The sequence below is a fragment of the Cricetulus griseus genome, chromosome 4 (assembly GCF_003668045.3).
Source record: "Cricetulus griseus strain 17A/GY chromosome 4, alternate assembly CriGri-PICRH-1.0, whole genome shotgun sequence".
NCBI lineage: Eukaryota > Metazoa > Chordata > Mammalia > Rodentia > Cricetidae > Cricetulus > Cricetulus griseus.
The window spans coordinates 177,554,048-177,579,727 of record NC_048597.1 but is presented as its reverse complement, the minus strand read 5'-3'; the positions used below and the strand labels follow the sequence as shown (position 1 = coordinate 177,579,727).

General features: G+C 39.2%; 1 protein-coding gene across 9 annotated transcripts in view; it reads right to left on the bottom strand.

Moving 5' to 3' along the window:
* Csnk1g1 (casein kinase 1 gamma 1) overlaps positions 1-25,680 on the bottom strand; it is a 131,264-nt gene that overhangs the window by 74,617 nt on the left and 30,967 nt on the right. For 8 of the 9 annotated variants that reach the window (XM_027411313.2, XM_027411314.2, XM_035443779.1 and 5 more), the window contains 2 exons: positions 15,782-16,182; positions 1,317-1,357 (listed from right to left, as the gene is read on the bottom strand). In XM_027411313.2, coding sequence (XP_027267114.1) covers positions 1,317-1,357; positions 15,782-15,962 — 222 coding nt within the window. In that variant the 5' untranslated portion in view covers positions 15,963-16,182. The remainder of the gene's footprint in view (positions 1-1,316; positions 1,358-15,781; positions 16,183-25,680) is intronic. The other variant, XM_035443783.1, reaches the window with a different exon arrangement.

Sequence of the window (25,680 nt, the reverse complement as noted above, 5' to 3'; positions counted from 1 at the left end):
TTTGTTTCTTGAGATAGCATCTCAAGAAGTAGGCTAGCCTCTAATAGCTGTACATCTTAGAACGATGTTGACTTTCTGACCTCTTGCCTCTGCCCCCAGTTCTTGGGATTACAAGCAAGCATCATCATAACCAATTTGACAAGTTTTGTTGCTGTGTTTTTTGAGACAGGGTCTCACTGCGTAGCCCTGGCTGTCCTGGAATTCACTATGAAGACCAGTCTGGCCTCAAACTCACAGAGATCTACCTGCTTCTGCCTTAAACTCAAACTCAATATAAACATAAGGATGACACTGAACTCCTGATTCTCCTGCCTGCTCCTTTCAAGTGTTGGGATTAAAAGCATGTGCTGAAAAGCATGAACAGCCATATTTGGCTTGACAACCTCTGGGTTGTGACCCCCTTGGCAAACATCTATCTCCAAAAATATTTACATTATGATTCATTATCAGTAGCTAAATTACAGTTATAAATTAGGAATGGAAATAATATTATGGTTGGGGTCACCACAGGATGAGGAACTGTATTAAAAAGGGTTGCACCATTAGGAAGGTTGAGAACTACTGTTTTAAAGCATGGATGAGATAGCCAGACTTAGTTCTCTTCTGTTAAATATACCAATAAATGCCATACATTTAAAAAGTAGATGTTTCTGGGTGGTGGTATGGCATGCCTTTAATCTCAGCACTCAGGAGGCAGAGGCAGGTAGATCTCTGTGAGTCTGAGGCTAGCCTGGTCTACAAGAGTGAGTTCCAGGACAGCCAGAGTTACACAGAGAAACCTGTCTCGAAACCCCCCACCAAAAAAACAAAAACAAAAACAAAAAACAAGAAAGAAAACAAACAAAAGTAAATAAAAAAAAAAAAAACAAACAGATGTCAAGGGGCTGCAAAGAAATGCTCACTGCTCACTGGTTTAGAGCACTTGTTACTGTTGTTGAAGATGAACCAGGTTCAACTCCCAGCATAAAGTTAGTTCACAGCCACTCATTTACTCCAGTTTCAGGGGACGGGAGCACCCTCTTCTGGCTTCCATGGTACTAGGCATACACAGTGTACATACACAAAATCAATTAACTTTTGATTCATCTTTGCTACCACTACAATTAGTATCATTTATATGACATTACACAATATACAGTTGGGATTTTTTTTTCATTATAATATCCTGATGGAGGAAAAATGACCATCTGGCATCATATACATAGTAAATATAGGTAAACATAGCATTATTGTGAATACCTACAATGACTTCTTATGGGACATTAACAATGAAAGCATCAAAACACAAAGACTACAAACACACATGTTCTACTCACCAGTTTAATGGCTACATATTCATTGGTGTAGAGGTTTTTACCTAAGGGAAAAAGAGAATGTATACATTTAGTGACATTAGTTTACAAGGTCATGAGAAAGGTGGATTTTCTAACTGGGTTCCCGTATATAAAGACAGAGCTAAGTGAAAAGCTAAACAGAGATAAAGGACTGAGATAAACCAGCAGGACTACGACAAAAACAGCTTGAGAATGTAAAAATGTAAGCTACACAAGAGACTCTGCTTTGTTTGTTTTAAAAAGGAAAAAACTAACCATATCCACCCTCTCTTCTCTCCCTTTTGCCCCCACATACATGCTAACTATGAAGTGAAGTGAACTGAGAAAGAAATGCCACAATTTCAAAGATAGAAATTTAAACCTGGAGAAGGCTGGAGGCAGAAGAATCAGGGATTCACAATCATCCTTAGTTACACATTGTGCTGCGTGAGCTCTTGTCTCAAATCTCACCCTACCCCTAGAAAAAAATTTAAGCTCAGATCAGAAGTTAAGAGGTAGGATAAAATGAGAGCTCTAACATTTGAGGTGAACCAAGGTGGTAGCCATGTGCAGCAAAGGAATAAACATGGGTGCCAATATGAACAAAAAGAGAAAATAATTATTGGAGATGACAGAAGAGCCAGGGGAGTCTCAGGAGCTGGATTTCCCCTCTTTGACCTCCCTCCTCCACAAAATTACAAAGGACAAGCAGTATTTTAACAGCTGGAGAATGGGTAAGATCATTGCAGGGGGAGGAACTGCAAAAGCAACAAAAACAAAGCAATAGATGCTACAGGCAGAGAGTGGTACAGAGTCTGGGGCTGTAAGTTCTTGAAAAAGTATTATCGGGACGGGTTAAAGACTGACAAGGAGTGGTTAAAGTAAAAACTGGGAAAGGCTGTGGCTGTATTAGGAAAACCTTAATACCATTCTAGGTTTAAAACAGAACATTTGGAAATAATTACATAATCATATCTATGACTCTGAATGATTATGTATGAGTCAGCATAAAAATTAACTAGAAAAGCAGAAGAACAGACGTAATACAATGCCTCTGAATGACTTAATACCTATCACATACAATCACCATCCTTCCAAGATAAGCCACACCCAGTTGTCAAACTTCAGAGAATATACCTAGCTCCTCACACAGTCCTGTGTATTTGATTAAAATCTGAGCCAAAAATTATATAATGTGATGATGTTAAGACAAAAATATAAATGAGTACACAGAAGAGTCTGGTAATAGAGGAAAGCATATTTGGGTACAAACATTTCAAGTCAGAAAGAGACCTGAAGAATAAAGGTCACTTTTTATATTAGAAAAAAAAAAATCCAGGTTGGGCATGGTGACACACACCTTTAGCCTCAGGTGTGGGGAGTCAGAGGGCAGGTGGATCTCTGTGAGTCCAAGGTTAGTTTGGTCTATACTAGCAGTCCCAGGCTAAGCAGAGGTATGTAAGACCCTATCCTATCTCAAAAGAAAGAAACCTTTGGTTTCTGTGAACACTTGTGTTTAAAAAAAAATGGGGGGGGGAGATTCCTGATTTTTTTTTTTTTTTTTGGTTTTTCTTTTGAGCCTATCCTGGCACTCGCTCTGGAGACCAGGCTGGCCTTGAACTCAGAGAGATCCGACCCTCTGCCTCTCGAGTGCTGGGATTAAAGGTGTGCGCCACAAATGCCCGGCTGGATTCTTGATTCTTATAAACTCATTTATTGTAAATATTTTTCCTTAACTCCACACACACACAAAAATCTGCTGTTTAGTACACAGGGGCCCTGAACTCATAACAGTCTTACTGCCTCAGCCTCTGGCATAAGTCAGGTTTGCTATATATTTTTCTTTTTACCTTAGGGAGGCAATGTGTTTCCTGTGGACAAGAACGTTTAGAGTTTTGTTGGGGGGGGTGTGTCACACTGAGGATTAAATCAGAGCCTTGTCTATTAGGCTAGGTAAATGTTCCATCATTAAGCTACATCCCTAACCATCAATATTTCTTAAATCCCCAGCAACATAAAATAACATGTTTGCTAAAGTGAACCAAACGGACTTGGTCCTAGCTGGTGGGTCCAAATTACTAGGAGGTGATTGCATCAGGAAAGGCTGGCTTGGATTAGTCAGCCTACAGATTAGTTTACTTGTGGAGTCATAGTTTGATGGCACTATTGACAGATAATAAAAACTAGCAAATGGGGCCTAATCACCAGGACATAGTTTTGAATCGTCGATGTAGTTTCTGGAATCAATCAATCTCTCCCTCCCCCTCCTTCTTCCCTCTCTCTCTCTGACTTTCTTCCAGACCACATGGTGCACAGCTCTGCTACACTACTCCATTTAGCCATATGTTCTGCCTCACCATCAGTCTATAGCAGCAAACCCAGGCAATCATGAAGTGAAGCATCTAGAACCATGAACTAGATAAAACTCTTCTCCTGTATACTCTTTGTGTACAGGAGAAACTGACATATGATAGGTTTTTAACTCCATTTTTCAGCTTACTGAGAATCACCAGCAGTTTATGCTAAGAAAAAAATCAAGTGATCTTTTAAAAGTATTATCTTGTCCCTACTGCATAAAATAGAAGAGACTAGCTAGAAGACAAACAGGGCATTTTCATAGCAGAACATTTAAAGAACCACACTTTTGGCTTAGAGTGGCTATAAAGATTACATGAAGATTACATGAGATAGAGCATGTGAAAGTACTTTGTAAACTAGGAAGTACTAAATAAATCTTATTTTCATTATTATTTTAAGTATGAGGTATCAACCTCTCTTTTTTTTAAAAAAAAGACTAAAACAATTTGAAGTGGAAAAAAACTGCCTCCAGATTACATTTAATAGGAGATGAGAAAAAAAAAGGGTCAAAAATTATGTTCGTATACCAAGTATGGTAGCCCACTCCTTTAATCTAGTGCTGGAAAGGTAGAGGCAAGAGATCATAAATTTAAGGACTACATGAGATCCTGTCTTGAAAAAGTGAGAAGGTGAGAGAGGTGGGGGGGTGCTCTTAGTGAGAGGAGGACAAAAAAGCAAAGAATAATTAAAGAATGTGCTTTCCTCCCAAGTACTCGATAAACTGAAAAGTGATAGATTAGGAAGTGCTTCTCAGCTTCAATTTTCTACATAGAAAAATATACTAAGTGGTGAAGTTACTTTCTGCAGATGTGACAAGACCATGTGCCAACATGAAGATGACTGTTGTGACCTACAGAATCCCTTGGTCCCAAGTGTCATAAAGTACCTAAAAGGTAGAAGGCTGACTAGGGATGAAGACTACAGTGACACAGCTGGCGTGGGACCTTGTGGTGATGCAGCTAATCTCTAGTTATAACCAATAAATTCACCAGGCAGTCCTTAAAAGAGGTCTCTTAGGTCTCTTGGGTCTCTTGGTGCCCTATCTGGGGAAAACAGAGGGCTCTTTACTTCCGAGAGAATGTAACAAGCATAAGCTTAACACCAGACATGGTGATGGATACATTACAGAATGCCAACTGGTTTGTGTTTGTTTACTTTTTCCAAGAACACTGAAAGAACTAAATTAATGTCATTCTCTTATCTAGCAGCTAATGAACACTGGGGGTAATGTGGTAATTATTCTGGGCTAAGCACTCTTCAAATAAATTCCTCTGCCAGAGGGCAAAGGCATCAACAAAATGGAACAGGGGCTGGTGAGATGGTTCACTTGTCACCAAACCTGAGGATTTGAGTTAGATACCTGGAGCCTGTGTGGTGGAAGGAAAGAATGAAAACTTTTGACCTCCACATGTACATGATGGCACATGCCTCACCTGCCCCACCCTATAGGCAGAAAAAAAAAAAAAAGTAGTAATTAAAAAAAAAAAAAAAAACTGAACAAGCCAACATGAAACACAGTCATTTAGAAATCGAGTCATTCAGTCAATATGCCCAGTGAATGTACTGCACTCAGAAATTCTGTACTGGAAGAATTTAATGACAAAGACTGAGGGTCAAAATCCTGTCCATTTAAAATGAATAACTACTTTAGCTAAAAATATACATAAAACAATATTAATAACTATGAGAAGAGCAAGCAGTTAAGGGACTGAAAATCTGCCCATCAGCTGGAATGATCCCAAATACTCAAAGCTTTAGTATCCATTGCATAAAATCCACAGGCTTAATTTTTGTTCTGGGTTCTATCATTAGAGGCAGAAAAACTGTGTTACATAGAGCTTTGGGAGCATTTTTATCCAAACTCAGCTCTTCACAAGTAGAAGCCTGGATATGATGCTGCCAACAAAACATCTGAAGGAAGACTTCCTGTTTCAGCAAGTTACCTACAGGCTACATTTTACCAAAAGTTTTATTCAGACACATTTTTTTAAAGACCCAGTAGGTCTCAGGTCTTAAGAGTCATACAACTTAGGAAACATACAGTGTTGGGTTCCCAGTTTAATTATCTTTCCAGCTGCCAAGCTTTCTTGCCCTAAAGTGAAACCAGTACATGTATAAGTTACTAACTAAATCTTACTTTTAAAAATCTAGGAAGAAGAAATTGAAGCAGAAGCTGAAGAGAGAGTTCAGCAGATAGAGAGCTCAGTGGGAAGGATCAGCACCCATGTTGAGTGGCTTACAACTATCCGTAACTCCAGTTTATGGGATCCACTGGTCACTTCTAGTCTCTCCAAGGACACACACACACACACACACACACACACACACACACACACACACACACACACACACACACACACACACACACACACACAGGCACACATGCACGTGAGAGAGAGAGGAAGAGGGAGGCAGAGAGGGGCAATTAGCTCTTGTAATCACTTCTACATACCTGTCAACAGTTAGCAATCCTACTTAAGGAAAAGAGGACAGTAGTTGGTCCACTGCTCCCTCTGTTCACAGAGCATCTCTTTATGTGTACAGGAAAGAAGACAGTAACTAGTACTACAATGTTAAACATTTCCCAAATACTGAACAGTTAATGACAAGGATGATTTATGTGCCAATTTTGTTTTGCAAAAGATTGCTTAGCAGTAACAGCACTGGGCTGGAGAGATGGCTCAGCAGTTAGAAGTACTTGTTCCTGTTGCAAAGGATCTGGGTTCAGTTCCCAGCATCCACATTAGGATCACAGCCATCCATACTGCCAGTTCCAGGGAATCCAATACCTTCTTCTTGCAGGCATCAGGAACCTCAATAGGGAAAAACACTCATACACATTAAAAAAAAAAAAAAGTAGTATTTTATTTATTTATTTTTGTCAGTACTGGGGATTAAACCTCACTAACGCTAAGCAAGTACTCTAACACTGAGCTACAGTTAATCTTTCTTGGTTTGGTCTGGTTTTGAGATAGTGTCTTATATATCCCATACTAGCCTTGAATTCACTGTATTGCCAAAGATGGAGAGCTTTGAACTGCCTATACCTCCCAAGGGCTAAGATTACAGACTGTGCCCACAATACTTAGCTTATTGTGCAAATAATCTACCAACTGAGATATATCTCCACTTTAAAATACAATGTATCATAAAAACTATACTGTAGTCTCGGCACCACCCACCTCCCCTGTGGTGTTTATTATTAACAAAACAGAAATTGCTGTTTTCCCCACCTATTTTTATGTTTCATTAGTGGGGAATAAAGAAAATACATTCAAATATTTACTATATCTATCAATATTTTAGTTATTTGTTTAGAGGCATGTTCTCATTAAGTAGTCAAGGGTCCTCTCAAACTTGCTATGTATCCCAGACTGGTATGGAACTCTCCATCCCCCTGCATCATCTTCCCAAGTGCTAGGATTACAGGAGTATGCCACTATACTCTGCTTTCATGTATTTGTTTTTTAAAGCTCTTAGCACACTCATTCCATAGTTATTGATGCAGTGGGGGATGAACCTAGGGCCTCTCACATGATGGGCCCAGCAACATACCTAAGCCCCAGATCATTCTTTGGAGGAAATTAAGTTCTAAGAAAAGTAATCTATCAGCTGGGCAGTGGTGGTGCATGCCTTTAATCCCAGCACTCGGGAAGACAGAGGCAGGTAGATCTCTGTGAGCTAGAGGCCAGTATGGTCTACAGAGTAAGTTCCAAGACAGGCTCCAAAGCTATACAGAGAAACTCTGTCTCCAAAACAAAACAAAACAAAAATACAAACAAACAAAACAAAACAAAAGGAGAGAAAAAAGAAAAGTCTATCACACTTAGAGAGCATAAAGATTATTTTGGGAAATTTTTGTTTCAGATACATACTCCCCCCCCCACCCCCCAGGCAGAGAGTCCTGGGACTCCATTTGTAGACCAGGCTGGCCTCAAACTCACAAGAGATCCACCTGCCTCCACCTTCCAAGTCCTGAAATTAATGGCGTGCGCCACCAGGCCCAGCCAGACACATATGTTTTATGTGTATGGGATCATAATATTTATTCTTTTGTGTAATTAATGGGGAAAAAGTGATCCATAAAAGCTAGTTGAAAACCAGTTTCAATTACTTCATTTTGAGATAAAAAGCTTAGAATAGGGATTGGTCTAGTTTCTCAAATACTTGAGAGTGCTGGGATTACAGGTGTGTACAATCATGTCCATGTTGGGGCCTCAAACCTAGGGACCCTGAGCATGCAAGGCAAGCACTCTACAAACTGATTTACAACTCCAGCTTCTCTTCATTCAAGGGCTAAATAATACAAAATTTTGTTTATCTATTCTAGTGGTTCTCAACCTTCCTAATGCCTCCATCCTTTAATACAGTTCCTCATGTGTGGTGACCCAACCATAAAATTATTTTCATTGTTACATCATAGCTGTAATTTTGCTTCTGTTATTAACTGCAATGTGAATATTTTTGGAGACAGGTTTGCCAAAAAGGTGGAGATCCACAGGTTAAGAACCTCTGATCTATGTTATGATATGATTTAACTAACCTTGTCCCTCCAAAGTCTACGTGGAAGTTTGGTTATCTGGGGGAAGCTATAGAAGCTTTGAGGTGTGGCTTATTGAGATCTTTCTGTGGAAAGTAGTTTACATAAGAGCCTTGAGGTTCTCACAAGGAGGGATGCATATAATTGCTAGCTCCTTTATCATTTCCAGCAAATGCCATTTGGAAGGCAGCCCCTGGTGGAGGCATCATGCCTACACTATGCTATTTGTACTTTTTGCCTCTGAAACTTTGAGCTAAATGAAGGTCTTTTTGTTTTTTTTCTTTTCCCCTTTCCCTCAATAAATATCCTATATCAGGTATTTTGTCACAGTAATAGAAACCTGACTAACATACCTCATTAGGTAACAGATACTTGAATTGTTTTAACTTAAGGAACCAAATTGCCTTCCAAAGTGGCTGTGCCATTTTACTCTCTGAATATCACTGGATAACCAGTCCAATTTCTATATATTCTTCCCAGCAAACACTAATTCTTACTACAGTTGGTAAGTATGAGGAAATAGTTTCCATCTGTATTTCCCAATGATTAAAGACGTTGAACACTTTTCATGTGCTTATCCTTCAATTTCTCTGGAGAAAAGCATATTCAGATTCTTTGCTTATCTTTTATAAAAAGATTATTTTTAAGTGTGTGTGTGTGTGTGTGTGTGTGTGTGTGTGTGTGAATGCACATATGCTCTCACCAGAGGCATTGGATGCCCTGGAGCTGGAGTAACAGGGGGCTGTGCGCTACCCAAAACGGGTACAAGAAAGTCAACTTGGGTCCACAGGAGGAGATATACTTCTAAGGGCCGTACCACACTCAGCTTTGCTAATTTTTAATTTGGGGCATCTTTTTTATTTATTGTTGAGTTTGAGAGGAGTTCTTTATATGTTTTTGGAAAATCCCTTAACTGGATATTCAATTTTCAATATCTTGCTTGTCCCACTATTTGAGTTGCCTTTTACTTTCTTCTTTTTTAAAATAATAATAACAATAAGGAAGCATAACATGGTGCTCTGAGGAGGTCAGAGAACAGCTTTCAGGAACTGGTTCTCTTCTTCCACCATGGGGTCCAAGTACTGAACTCAGGCTTGAGCAACAAAACTTTTTACCAACCAAGCCATACTGCTCTTCATTGATGACTCTTTTAGAACACAAAAGGTTTTATTTGTTGACAGACATGTAACCACTCAGGAGACAGAGGCAGGCAGATCTCTGTGAATTCAAGGCCAGGCCAGCCTGGTCGACATAGCAAGTTTCAGACCATTCAGGGTGATCGGTGAGATCAGAATTTTCAATAATTATCAAATCTACTGTATCTGTTTTCTTCTAGTTACTAGGCCTTTGATATATATATATGCCTACTATCATGAAACAGACATAAGAACAGTAAAACTTTTGTTTTGAAACAGGTTTCTTTGTGTAGCCCTACCTGTCCTGAAACTCACTCTGTAGAACAGGCTGACTTCTTTGAACTCAAGAGATCCACCTACCTTTGCCTCCAAGTGCTGGGATCAAAAGCATAGCTAAGGACAGTAAAATTTACTCCTAAGTTTTTGGGATTTCTTTTTGTTTTCTGAGACAGGGTCTCACTATATAGCTTGGCTAGCCTGGAACTCCACATAGAGACCAGGCTGGGCATGAACTCACAGAGCTTACCTGTGTCTACCGACTAAGTGCTGGAATTAAAGGGGTACACCATTATGCCTAGCCTTATCTTATGTTTTCTAAGAGCTTTATAGTTTTGGTTTTACATTTAGTCCTTTAGTCTATTATGTTAATTTTTCTATGTAAGAATTCAATGTTTTGCTGGGTGGTAGTGGTGCACGCATTTAATCTCAGTGCTGGAGTCCAGCCTGGTCTACAGAGTTCCAGAAAAGGCTCCAAAGCTACAAAGAGAAACCCTGTTTCGAAAACACCACCTCCCCCCCAAAAAAAAAGAAAATTCAAAGTTTAGACTTCTGAATAAGGCTATTTCATTTTTTCTTACTACTATCTTTTGAAAAAATATTTCATTAAATAATAAAATAGGGCTGGAGAAGTGGCTCATCGGTTAAGAGCACTGGCTGCTCTTCCAGAGGACCCAGGTTCAATTCCCAGCACCCACATGGCAGCTCACAACTGTCTGTAACTCCTAAATCTAGGGGATCTGACACCTTCACATCAGCGCACATAATAAATATATATTATATATAATAACTTCAAAATACTCCCAATGACTGTCAATAAATATGGACTTACTAATATCTTAGTTTCTTTTCCTGTTGTTGTGATAAAATATCTTGACAAAATCAATTTAAGGGAGAAATGGTTTATTGAGCTCACAGTTTCAGGTTACAATCCATCACAGTGGGGAAATCACAGCAACAGGAAACTACTTTGAGGATTTAGTTACTTGCATCTGCAGTCAAGAAAATGGGCCTTCAAGACTGTGTGGTGAGTGAGGCACCTTCCATGGTAATCTGAGTTCAATCCCTGGAACCCACAATGTAGAAATAGAAACTACCATGACAAATTGAACTCTGATCTACACACACACACACACACACACACACACACACACACACACACACACACACTCCAAAAGAAACAAATGAAATTCATGTATGCTAGTGTCTAGCTTTTTTTCTCCACTCTTTAACAGTCCAGGATTTCCTGCTTAGAGAATGGGGCCACCCACAGATGGGAGATCTCATCCCAATTAACACTATAACACAGTCCCCTACCAGACATCCCAGAAGCTCATCTCCCAGGTGATTCTAGCTTCTGTCACACTGACAACGCAATCACAACTGATATTGATACTTTCTCTCCTAAATTTTCAAATTTACCCTTATTTAATGAAACAATGTGTGTGTGTGTGTGTGTATATATATATATATATATATAAGATTTCATAGAAATAATTTTTACAGCACTATAAAAATTAGCCAGTAGTGAGAAAACTTTCAGGTTAGTACAGCATGATTTCTCCACATCCTATGACTAAGTAAGTAGATAGTATCTTCAGCAACAGGGTAGGGTCTTGGTTAGTTTGTCTGTCTCTCTTTTTTTTAAGATTTATGTGTGAGTGCTTTGCTCATGTTTATGTACCACATGCATGCCTGATGTCCTTGGAGGGCTGAAGAGAAAGGGTAGTTGTGAGCCATTATGTGGGTGCTGGGAATTGAACTCAAATCCTCTATAAGAACAGTAAGTGCTCTTAATTGCTGGGGACTCCAGGCCCCAGCAATAGGGTCTTATTATTAAGTTTTAGAGGGTAACCAAAAACAATGGCAACACCTGGTAATGGGGTGGATTGGTGGAGCTGGAATAAGGAGTCCCACTGACCAACCACTTAAGTGGTAACCCATACCTGGCACTGGGTATTATAAAAATTGATAGCCAATGGTGTCTAGCAGAGACAGACACTGTCCGTTGTTATAGGGTAGAACCATTTTAGACAGACAGTCAGACACAGACACAGACAGACAGACACACACAGACACACAGACACACAGACACACACACACACACACACACACACACACACACACACACACACACACACGTATACGTGGAAGCTTCTAAAGTATTAAGTTTCCATTTAGCTTTATGAAAGGTCTTTAGTATTAGCTGTATCGCCTCTGCTCTGCCCTCCCACCTATGTACACTGTTGGGGAAGAAAAGCAATTAACAGCTCATGCAGCTGTGAACCCTATGAGCTACACAAGATCAAGCCAACCAAAACACCAGCATGCATGGGGAGGAGCACAGGAACTCCTATCTTAGCTGGGCCATTTCCACAGATCCTGCACAGAGACAAAAAAAAAAAATTAGAGAATGTGTGTCTACACACTCACACATACACGTGTGAATTTATGTATACCACGTGCATGCATGTGCTTGAGGAGGCCAGAGGGCATTGGGTTCTCTGGAACTGTTCTTACAGGAAGTTAGGAACCACCTAATGTGGTTGCTGGGAAACAACCCAGGTCCTCTGCAAGAACAGTTAACACTCCTAGCCATTCCAGCCACCATAGTGATCCCCTCCTTTAAAAAAAAAAAAAAAAAAAAAAAAAAAAAAAAAAAAAAAAAGACAGAGAGCTTCTGAGTATCTGGCTGTCCTGGAACTCAATCTATAAGACCAGGCTGGCCTCAAACTTACAGAGATCTGCCTACCTCTGCTTCCCAAGTGCTGGCATTATTGATGTGCTCCACCAGCACCTGGGAAGCCTAAACTTTGTAACTAATAAAAACAAATGTACATAGGGATTTAGGGGCTATGTTTGTTGCCATACACTTGTCAAAGCTAATACAGTCACAAACTATCTTGTTTATCTTATCACCTACCCTATCCCTTTATTACTAACTCCATTAAAGCCTTCTTTATTCACAAGGTCTAAAGATAGTAAATTTTTATCCTATTGACTCTTTCTATTAATCAAATCCTATCAGTTCTGAAGCTTTGAATTAATCTCTTCTTTTGTCACTGTCATTTTCTAAACTGAGAACTCAGATACTAACTTGGCTTATTCATCTGGCCTTTAAAACATATATAATGTGCAAGAATGTTTTGCCTGCATGCATGTTTGTGCATCACTTGTGTGCAGTGCTTGCAGAGAACAGAAGGTGTTAGATCCCCTGGAACTGAAGTTACAGAGAGTTGTAAACTGCCACATTGGTGCTGTGAATCAAATCTGGTCCTTCTCGAAAAGTCATCGGTATCCACAGAGACATCTCTCCAGGCTCCCAGCCAACCATTCTTTTGAATATATATTATATATCATACATAATAAAAAGAGTTATGAAAACAAAGTGCTGAGATGCAAGCATATGTTGGAACAGAACAAAGTACAATGCAGTGAGTAGCCCAATTAGAGCAAGGACTAGATGAGATGATGTTACCTTCTTTCCTAGACACAAACTAGATCCTTGTCATTCCTCTCTTTTAAGATCCTTCATGATTCTACTCCACTGGCTCATGGAAACACTTCACGGTCTGGTCCCTACTTGCATAACAGCCCATCTCTTGCTTTGCTTTGACTTCACATCCAATGACTCAGCCATTTATAATCAAGTGCTGCTCTGATAATATGCTGAGTATTCTCACAATACCTAGCACTTTTGCATCCTGTAACTGGAAGAAGTCCCTCCTTAATGTCTAACAACAAAAACCCTAGTACAAATAACTCCTTTCTGAAATCTTTACTTATATCTGCCAATGTAGTTTCTAGATAACTTGTTAACACATTGTTGCTTTGTTTTATGATTTGGACTTCTGTTTGTACCAGAGAAAATGGTAACTTTAGAGACAGAAATCACATTCTACTCTTTGTAACCTTGCCTAAATTTGACATCAGTAAATATTCAAGAAACAGCTGAGTATCAAAATGTATTCATAAGGCAAGGAATAGTGGCACATCCATATAATTCTAGCACTTGGAAGACTGAGACAAGATACTACATACTGAAACAATGTTTCAAAAAAGGTGAAGGTTAAAATAAGTGAGAGTAGGGAGGGGAAGTAGACTAATCCTGCCAGTATTTTTCTTGTTTGGGTTCTGTATACTTAAACATTAAGGCCACTAAAAAGTATTATTCCCACATAAGGAAAGAACAAATGAAGTACACTTTGCCCCTTCCATCTAGATATCTGACAATCTACTTAATAACTAATTAAAAATACTTAGAAAACTCCCTGCACTTAAAAGGAAAAGCACTATGACACACATTTGCAATGCCAGCATCTGGAAGGTAAAGGAAAGAATCAGAGGTCTGCTGGGTGTGCAAGCCTTTAATCGAAGCACTTGGGAGGCAGAGGCAGGTGAATCTCTGTGAGTTTAAGGCCATCTTGGTCTAAAGAGTGATTTCCAGAACAGCCAGGGTACATAAAGAAAACCTGTCTAGAAAAACAAACAAACAAAAAAAAACCCAAAACAAACAAACAAACAAAAAACCAGAGGTCCAATGACAGCCTAGGCTACACAGTAAGTTTGAGTAAGTTTGACAGCAGCCTGAGCAAACAACCCCCTACCCCCCAAAAAAGATCAAGCAGCAGCCACTAGCAGGTAAACAAATGAACACTTTTACTTTAGACAGTGATCAATATAATGAATTTTTACAAAGGAATTGGGGCCCTGTGAGATGGCTCAGCAGGTAAAGTTCTTGCTGTACAAGAATGACTGCACAAGTTTGAGTTCCTTCCCTCCTCTTGATATTTCTAGAAAAAGTTTCTTTGTGCAACTCTGGCTGTGCTGGAACTTGATTTGTGGATCAGGCTGGCTAAGAACTCAGAGATCCACCTCTGCCTCCTGAGTACTGGGATTAAAGGCATACACTGGGATCAGATAATCTTTTTGTTTATTTTGGTTTTTATGACAGGATTCTCTGTGGAGCTCTGGCTGTCCTGAAACTCACTCTGTAGATCAGGTTGGCCTTGAATTCACAGAGATCTGACTGTCTCTGCCTCCCAAGTGCTAGAATTAAAAGTGTGTACTACCATGCCTGGCTCAGAAAAAAAAAAAATTAAAAATACATACCAAAAGTATCCTAGATTCATCAGAGAAAATAAAGCAAAAATCTAGTACTCTGAAAGAAGAGCTACAATTTTTTTAACTGAATGGATTTTTCCATTTTCATGTAAATTTGTAGTATAAATCTTAGACTAAAATTTCCAGTGCTACTAGCTAAAGTTTTTCTTGGATTTCATAGAAGATTAAGCCATTTTTTGGCTTTGAGAATATACAAGTTTAGGCATTAGAAATTTTGTAGATGTTTATCCCATAACATATCTAATACAAGCAGTTATGTCAATCCCAAATAAATGAATATTTGCAAAACTAGTTGCTGAAGCAACTGAGTAGTTGCTAGGAAGGCATACAGTATGAAATTACACATCTTCTACCCGCAGTAGCATCTGGTTTAATCCAAACATGAACACATCTCTAAATATTCAATTTTAGGTTGCTGGCCTTCTATAATTAAAAATAAACTTATTCTTAGCATTTTCCAATTCAATTCAGTACCTGGAGATATATAGCTAGTATAGTGATGTTTCTCTAAGAATTGAAAAAGATAATCATAGGCATAAAAAAAAAATTTCTTTTCCTTTTGCAGGATCATCAAAAGGGGCAGAGATCATCTCATGTTCCTACCCTCACAATGGTCTAAAAGTCAAAGTTCTTTATGCTGAATTTTCATAATAATAATCCATAGAGGGAGTTCCAGGACAGCCAGAGCTACACAGGAAAACCCTGTCTTGAAAAACCAGTAACAAAAATATTAATAATAATAATAATAGTAATAAAATAAACTTTAAAAATTTTTAAACATTAATAAAGACATAGTCTAACTTGATGAAAAATTTAAAGTTCTATCACCCATAAAGAAAGGGAAGCCTTGGATAATAGCATCATGACTGATAATAACTCTAACTACATTTGCAAAATCTTTATTCCTTATGCCAGTAAGTACTACTTAAGAGAAAGTTCTCACTAAAGCATCACCAGCTTATGTGAAACACACCAGAGACTACAGTAATTGTTACTGTTGCTAGCAGAAGTGACAGACATAACAAAGATCTTACCTAATCTGAGCTCTCCGAAGTTCCCACATCCTATCTTCTTGCCAACCCTGAAGTTGGGTCCCACCATGAGAACCCCAGAGGATGCTGAGGTGCCAGATGGTCTGGAACAGTGTGTATTCCTTTGTGCCATGGTTTTAGTTGACCGTTGTCTGTCATCTTTCTCCCTGTTAGAATGGTCCATGATCCTACACCACAGTCTCTGAACAATGAGTGACCTCAGTGTGTATACTTCTCTTCAACACAGAAGTATGTCCAAATTAACTGCAGTCAGAGAATGAGAATGATGAGTTTTGGCACCATATTTATGCTTCTAGTGTACTTCCAGGAGATGAAAAACCACTGATTAGTTCTTGAAGAACATGTAGTCTGTAGGTCTCAAGCATAGGAGGACATTTTGTAACCTGGATAAAATACAGAAAAATACTGTGAAAAACTAATTTGGGTGGGGTAGGGTAGAGTTTGAGACAGGGTTTCTCTGTGTAGCCCTAGCTGTCCTGGAACTCTTTCTGTAGACTAGGCTCGCCTTAAACTCATAGAAATCTACCTGCTTCTGCCTTCCAAGTGTTAGTGTTAGTATTTATGCATTTTAAGTCAGGCATTGGTGGCCCATGCCTTTAATCCCAGCACTCGGGAGGCAGAGGCAGGCGGATCTCTTTGAGTTCGAGGCCAGCCTGGTCTACAAGAGCTAGTTCCAGGACAGCCTCCAAAGCCAGAGAAACCCTGACTCAAAAAACAAACAAACAAAAAATATTTAGGCATTTTACTTGCCTGACTTTGGAGTTCTGACAAGATAAGCCCTCAACTGCTGCCACTAAGAGCACCACCTGTGCCTATTCATTATGTTCCCTTTAAAAGGGTCCTGCCCACCTCCGATCCCTCTCCCTCCCTCCTGCTGCTCCTGTCCCAGGAGGGCAGTCTCCCCCACATCCCCTTTCCCCTTTTTACGATCATTTTCCCTTAATAAATAAAACCATCTGTTTGAACTCTGTTGAATGGTGTCTTTCTCCCTTGAGCTGCTTTTTAAAAATTACAACAGGCCTAAAGGCATGCACCACCATGCCCTGAAAAAACTAAATTTAAAAGCAAACTGAGAAAGTCACTAATTAGAATGGATCCCATCCAATGGTAAAGCACAGTGATCTTCAAAGCTCCCTAAAACAGGTTTTGGTTTTATACGTTTTAACATGTTACTCATTCAGATTAGTTACTTAAGAGTTAACACAAGCTAAGTAAACTGCAAACCAGGAAGCTAAGGGAACACACAAAGTATTTAACATGAAACATTTCTTTCAGTGATGTCCATGTAATCAAAAAGAAAAATATTTGCTAAATTTTCTTAAATCACTGTGTAAGAGGCTATTCAGCAAAAGGGTTAAACTTAAATAAAGAGTAGACGATTTAATTCAAAGTTCCCCTCTTAAAATTAGTCTAGAACTTATTAAAATGATGCTATTCAGTGTTGCTTTTACCATTTACCAAGCACTGGCAGCAATCATGCAATTCAAAATGTACAAACTGGCAACAGTCTCTCAGAGAAGCGCACACTTACACTTTCTGGTATTGTTTCTCTCCAAGTGCCTCTCTTAAGCCCTATGGTTAAGCAGATATTAAAAAAATATTTCATAAAACCCCAACTCCGCTTTAAAAGAGAAAAATGAACTGGAAGTGGTGGACCACACCTTTAATCCCAGCACTTAGGAGGCTGAGGCAGGTGGATCTCTATGAGTTTGAGGCCAGCCTGGTCTACATAGCAAGTTCCAGGACAGTCAGGGTTGTTGGAAACATTGTCTAGAAGAAAAAAAAAAAAAAAGAAAGAAAGAAAGAGGGAAAGACTGGTATGTTGTGTTTTAAAAAAGAATTATTTATTCTTATTCTGAGTAGAAACCCGAATTGAAAATAAAGGCACAAAACTAAAATCTTAACCTTCATCCCCCTATTAAAAATTCTCCAGTGTTTTGTGTGAAAACTGAGCCCAACACAAAAGTTGACAATAAGATCATTTTATTGCTATATTTGATAATACATGTACTTGTGATATTATGTTTTGGATTTGTCTAGTGTCCCGGCTCATTGCTCACATAGCCATAGTTCCTTCCTAAGTGACCAGAATAAGCCTCAGAAAACAGGGCCTCTACCTCACATTTATTCTTTATTATTCTGTCTCCTCCCTTTTCTCCCCAAGGCAGACCAGAAAACTACAATTTCTCCTCCTGCAGGTAAGTCACACAAACTAAAATATACTCTTATCTTCTCAGCTTTGAAAATGACCACAGAGAAATTCTATCTCTAATTTGTCTGGCAGTAGATCAGAAGACCACCACCCCTTGAACCACACTTCATGAGAACAGCTTCCTACCCAGAAAGAATGAATGCCACAAAGAGGTCCAGAAGAATATGAACAAGAAGCTTCATTGGGTTTCTCACTATTGGCATTAGATCATACTCCTTTTTGTCCAGTCATATTTCTACATGCTTCAATCATGACTATGCAATAAAGTCTCCATAACAACCCAGAGACAGATCCCTGTAGACACTTAGGTTCCTCAGAGAAGGCATAGAAGGCATGGAAGCCCTATAAGCCCAGCCCCTATGCACCTCTTCTCCTGCACCTTTTATAACATATTTGATAACCAGAAAATCATAAATTATGTTTCCACGAGTTTTGTGAGACAGTCAAAACAAATGAATCCAGAAGTTAGGGAGAAGGAAGCTATTTATGGCCTGTTGATCAAAACCACAAGCAAAACAACCACAGATTTAGAAGGGAAACTTCAACTATGGGAAAGGACAATTTTAACAATTTGTGCTCAACCTGTAGGATCTGATGCAGTCAATTTCAAGGTTGACAGGGTCAGACCCACCAAGGCCATGTTTACCTCTTTAGAATTGCTTACTTGTTGGTGGAAGAACCTCCACACCTTTTCCAGGGACAGAAGCCTTGTGTATGACCATTATGGTGTAACAACTGTGAGTATTCTTCTCCCCTTTTAGTCTTAGGGTCTTAGGGATTCACTTGCCTCTGCCTCTGTAGTGCTGGAATTAAAGGCGTGTGACACCATGCCCCTGCCAATGGTATATAACAGGGCAAAGGTTTCTAGACCATAAGCTTCCTAAGAACATTTCCATTTCTAATTCCCTAATGACACAATCACAGGTACAAAGCTGCAAGCTGACAATGGACACATAATGCATAATCCAATCCAAGGATATACGCTTATAGTACAACATTAATTAAATAAATTTATCTTATATTATTTATTATAGTTTCTATTTGTTTTGTGTTAAAACTGTAAAGTGACATTAGAATTTCCACAATACTAATCATCAGCAAATTTATTTCCTACATGAACAATAGAATTCCTATTTCTGTTCATTTCCAAATGTATCCAATATCCTCTGGTTGTCTTTTATCCAAATCTCTCAAACAGTAATGCAGAACAAAAAAGAAAATAAAATGGAAGATATTTTATTTATATAGATCTTTCTTAATTGCTAAAGGCATGTGTATGTTAGAAACTGGGGGCTTTATTTTCTTTCCTTATGTTACACATTGTTTCAGCACACAAATAGAATGTGCAGCTCATATGCACATTCAACTAATGCTTCGACCTTCAGATTACCATCACTAGCATATTTGTGAACGGTCTGTGTACAGTTACTAGTAGACAACATAAAAGCAACCAGATTAAATAGAACACACAAAGTAAACATTAAATCTTATTTTAATTTTTTAAAGGAGGGGAAGTGGGCTTCCAGGATGGAAATACAGATTAAACATAGAATGCTTGCCTACATGGGAAAGAGCCTACAGTTAATTTAAATCTCGAGGGCTTTTGGGTTTTTGTTTGTTTGTTTGTTTGAGACAGGGTTTCTCTGTGTAGACCCGGTTGTCCTAGAACTGAATCTGTAGACGACGCTGTCCTCAAACTCACAGATACCTGCCTGTCTCTGCCTCCCAAGTGCTGGGATTAAAGGTGTGTGCCACCACCACCCAGTTTTTTTTTTCTTTTTTTTTTTAAGGCTTCCAAGGAAAGCAGAAAAACACAAACCATATGCTTCTACTACTGTGTCATTTGCACTCTTTTATTACCAGAAAAGGAGAGAAAAGAAATTATATAAATGCAGTAAATAGTTGTCTGTTTTCCTAGTGAATACAGCATCAGTCATTTATTATTTAATAAATATGTTGCACATAATAGTGACCACATTTATTTGAACTTCCACAGTCATATCAGCAAGTTAATGATATTCTAATATCACTAAAGCCAAGAAAGGTGGTACACACATGTAATGCCAGTACTTGGGAGGTGGAGGTAAAAGGATCAGTATACCAAGGTCAGTCTTGATACATCTAAAGTTTGAAGCCAGTTTGGGTGACATAAGATGCTGCCTCCTAAAACGGTGAATAACTGATACAAAATCCATAAGGTTAGGATAACTTTAATAGATAAACGCCAGCCAACAGCAAGCCAGAGTGTGCCAAAAACAGCAAGACCAGAGAGGCAAGAAGAGCCATATGCCTTGTCTGTCCCTTTAAAACCTATCCCGAATCACTCTGTAGCCACTTCTTAGGAGGCATGGTTACGGTGTCTCCCTACAGTCTCCTAATCTAAACAAATAAAAATACCAATAAAATACAAATAAAAGGCTAAAACAAAAATCATATAGTAAGAACATAATAAACCTAAGAAGTTATCAAGCTTGATGTTAGTAAAAATATATTTGTAAGAGGGCTATCTTTAAGGCAAAGAAAAATGGCACTAAGGAGATGGTTTAGCAGTTAAGAACACATATTGCTCTTTCTGAGGACAAGTTTGGTTCCCAGAACCCATAGCAGTTGGCTTACAACAACCTGTAACTCCAGCTCCAGAGGATCCAACACCCTCTCCTGGCTCCACAGATACCTTTATACACACACTTGAACACGAAAGTGCCTGTACACATTTGTCCTCTTATGGCCTCTGTGGGCACTTACACACATACACATAAATAAAAATGTTTTTAAAAACACAGAAAATTGTTACACGTTCTGGTGCTATTGTTTCTCCTTTCCATAAACTCTAATTAAGTCACCATTTTCATTATTTTCACTCCTTAAATCTCATCAATCTGTTACAATACTACAGTTTTCGGTTCTTACATTTTTCCCTATTTCTTCATTTAAAGGGTCATACTGGACGCTGGAGAGATAGCTCAGAGGGAGGTATGAAGGGCTTACTGTGTAAACCTGGCTGGAGTTCAGTTCCCAGCACCCACGTCTGCTCTTAGTTCTGAGGTATCTTTCTCCCTCTTTTGGCCTTTTCCCTTGCACAAGCATGCCCCTGCACATACACTCTCACACAGACAGACCCATGAACAAATAAATTAAGCCTTTAAAAAAATTGCTTTTATTAGCCAGGTGGTGACAGTGCAGCCTTTAATCCCAGCACTAGGGAGGCAGAGGCAGGCAGATCTCTGTGAGTTCGAGACCAGCCTAGTCTACAGAGTAAGTTCCAGAACAGCCAGGACTGTTTGAGAAACCTCGTCTCAAAACAACAAAAATTGCTTTTATTAAACAAAACAAAAACACCTCATCTTAGCTAGGCCTACGAATGAAGCTCAGTGGCAGAATGCTTGACAAGACCCAGAATTCAAGCAAACTTAGGGCTTTCACAGTTTATTTTGAAGTTCTAGTAATCAAGACACTAGAGTACTGGTGAGATAAACAAACAAATCAAAGAAACAATAGATGCCCAGAAATGGACTGATATTAATATAGACACACTGGTTTTTCATAAAAGAGCAAAGGCAATTGTAGAAAAAACACAGGTATTCATGAGTGTGTCTGTGTGTATGCTCACATGTACTCAGGCACATAAACACAAACAAACACACACACACACACACACACACACACACACACACACACACACACACACACACACACAGATTCAAGGTGGAGATATATGCTTTTCACAAAATTTAACTCAAGCTAAGAGTAGTGTTGCATGCCTTTAGTCCTAGCACTTATTTGGAAGGTAGATCTCTGTGCGTTTGAGGCACACTAGGTCTACACAGTGAAACACTGTCAAAAATACCAAAACCCAACCAAGCAAAAAACACAAAAGCTCAGCTCAAAATGAATCACAGACATAGCTGCATGTGTATATATGTCTCTGTGTGAGTGAATCCTTGTGTGTAGATGTATTTAGAGGCCAATAAAGGGTGTTAGACCCCTTTGAACTGGGTTATACATAGCTGTGAGCCACTTGATGTGGGTGCTAGGAGCTGAACTCAAATCTTCTGCAAGAGCCCTCTCTTCAGTCCCATCCCCTTTTAAAAGTTTATTTTATTTTTGTAGGTTTTTCTTTGTTGTTGTTGTTGTTGTTTTTTTTTTTTTTTAAATCAGGATCCTGTCAGTGTAGCCCTGGCTGTTCTGGGACTCACTATGTAGAATAGGCTTACTTTCAACTCTCAAGAGTTTCATCTGCCATTGCATGTATCGAGGTTAAAGATGAGGGATCTTAATTCTGTGGTCTCCGATACAAAATGAGACAGTCTGTCTTAGTTGGGGTTTCTAATGCTGCTATAAAACAACATGACCAAAAGCAACTTAGAAAGAAAAGTGTTTATTTTATCTTACAATTTATAAATCCATCACTGAGGAAAGCCAGGGCACGAATCTAGAAGCAGAAACTGGAGCAGAAGCCATAGTGGAATGTTGCTTACTGGCTTGCTTCTCATGGCCTGCTCAGCCTACTTTTTTATAGAACCCAGGACCACCAGCCCAGGGTGGCCCTGTCAACAGTGATTTGGGCCCTCCCACATCAATCAAGAAAATACATCACAGGCTTGCTGGGGGACATTTTTCAATTGAAGTTCCCTCTTCCAAAATAACTAGTTTGTTGTCAAGTTGACATAAAACCAGCTATTGAGAAAGGAAAAACAGAATAGAGAGGAAGGAAAAAAAGGAAGGAGGAAAAGGAAGGAAGGAAAGAAAGAAGGAAAGAATTATAACCAACTTCTATGACATGGAGAATAAGTTCAAATAAATCTTATCTGTGGAACATTACAATTTTTTTAAAGGGGGTTTTGAGAAAGGACCAAATATACTAGGTAAAAATGCTTGTTGGAGAGTAAAATGTATAGTTATGATCCCACTAAAAAACAAAACCAAAAAAAGAAAATTGAATCCTTTTGCAAAAACACTCTTCTGTAGAAATACCTTCATGTTCTTAGAAGCCCAAGTAAATATATCAGAAAATGAACAATTAATTGCAAAAGAACAGGGCTACAAGGAAGAGTTTACATTTATTTTTTTTTTTTTTAAATTTGGGAGACGCTTCAGCAGATAAAGTTCCTGTTGTGAAAACATGGGGGCCTGAGTTCAAGGGGCTGGAGAGATAGCTCAGGGTAGAGAGCTCTTGCAGCTGGTTCCAATAGACCTGAGTTTTATTCCCAGCATTCACATTGACTGATTAACACACAACTACCTCTAACTCTAGCTCTAGAGTTAGAGCATCCACATCATATGTGAATGCTGGATTAAAGTTGTAAGCCACCACTACCAGGCTAAGTAACATTTTTTTTTTTTTAGAATTTATTTATTCATTTATTTATTGTGTATACAACATTCTGCTTCCATGTATATCTGCACACCAGAAGAGGGCACCAGATCTCATAACGAATGATTGTGAGCCACCATGTGGTTGCTGAGAAGATGGGTCAGTGGATGAAGTGCTTGCCCCATAAGAATGGAACAGAAGTTCTGATTCCTAGCACCATGTAAACCACAGGTATGCATACGCAGCCCACTCTTAATTCCAATGTTTGGAAGGCCTGAAGATGGGGATCCTGAGTGTAAACTGGATAACTAGACTAGCCAGAAAGGAGAGATCTAGGTTCAGTTGAGAGATCCTGCCTCAATGAATTCAGAGGACAAGTTTCAGGAAGATTCATGATGTCAGACTCATGCCTCCAAACACATGGGAACACATGCAAATATACACATGTCCCCTACCCGGACTGACGTACAGAGACATATTTTTTAATTAAAAGATGAAAATCCCCCAATTTTCTACTACCAAACTAGCAAAACAGGTCTATAAAACTATTTACCTTCTCATCTCAATGAGGAGCCTAAGGCAAACTACTTAATAAGCTTCAATGAACTCCCTTTCTCACTGTAACTATCTTCTTCCTCTCCTCAGAACTTTCCCATTACAAAGACATGCTGTAATACCCATCTCTTGGTCATCATTTCCTATGTACCATTCTCTAACCACAAGCCCTACACACACACCAAGTGCTGTTTCTACTCCAGTCTTCAACAATCAATCAGTAACTGTAGTTTTAATTTCATTTCCTCACACCAACTAAATCTTTCTCATGTCATAGTAAGTCACATACATTTGAAGCTAAACCAAGAATATTTTCTAGCCCTTATCTTTTTTGCTTTTCTGGAATGTTGAGAGTTAAATCCTAGGCATAAGTGCGCTAGGATACATGCCTTATCATCCTCATCTCCATGCACAGTGGTCTTTATCTTTTCTCTAGAATATTCTTTCTCCTTTAGCCTCTGCTACTTCCTCCTAATTTTCTTCCTATCTGGATTGTTCCTGGTTATTCTCCTTTGGAAGCTCCTTGATTTTTTTGTTTTGGGGAGTTATTTTGAGACAAGAATCTTACAGTAGACCAGGCTGGCCTCAAGCTTGTAATCTTTCTGTCTCTGCTTCCAGAGTTGTAGGGTTATAGGCATTCATCACCATATCTACCATGCTTTACCCTGTCTTACAGATGTTTCATTTCTAGAGAATACTGGCTCTTACCACTTAATATCACTGAGCAAGCTCTCAAGCCCCTTTTTTGTTTTGTTTTGATCAGATTTTTGTGACAATCTCTTACTGTAACCCATGTTGACCTAGAATTATGTAGTCCAGGCCAGCCTCAAATTCACAGCAATCTTCCTGCCTCCACATCCTAAGGGCTGGGATTACAGGTTAAGACACCATGCCCAGCTGAAGAATTGTTTTAAAGAGAAAACAATGCACACACATGCACTGAATCTTCTTATATGACTTCTACATAAAGGAACCCTACAGAATAACAGCACTTAACTCAAGCAGTTTGTGTTTCTAGATGCCAAAAAGAAAATGACAAGTACCTATATTTACACAAAGCATTCAATTAGTTTGTTAAAGGTTTATCTTATTTTTTAAATTGTGTGTCAAGCATTTAATCCCAGCACTCTGGAGGCAGAGGTAGGTGGATCTCTGTGAGTTTGAGGCCAGCCTTGTCTACAGAGCAAGTTCCATGACAGCCAAGGCTACACAGAGAAACCCTGTCTGGAAAAACAAAAGAAAAAAGAATAGGTATCTGTATGGGAGTTTGCCCATGTGCATTCAGTTGCCTGGTGAGGCCAAAGAGGGTGTTAGAACCCCTGGAGGTGGAGCTACAGGTGCTTGTGAGCTGCCTTCCATGGGAACTAAATTCAGGTCCTCTGAAAGAGCAGTTTGTGCTAAGCACTGAGCCATCTCTGCAGCCCTATTCAAAGTATTCTTTGTTTTTTTTTAATTTAAATTAAAAACAATCTATTTTACATACCAATCCCAGTCCCTTCTCCCTCTTGCCCTCCCATTCCCCCACCATCTTCCCCACCACTCCTCAGAGAGGGTGAGGCCTCCCATGTGGATTCATCAAAATCTGTCACATTATTTGGAACAGGACCAAGCCTGTGTCCCACCCCTCACCTGTATCTAGGCTGAGCAAGGTATCCCTCCACAGGGAATCGTCTCCAAAAGGCCAGTTCATACACTAGGGATTAAAAACTGGTTCCACTGCCAGCAGCCCAAGCCCCTCAACTGATACCCACATTCTGGGGGCCTAGTTCAGTCTTATACAGGTTCCCCAGCTGTCAGTCT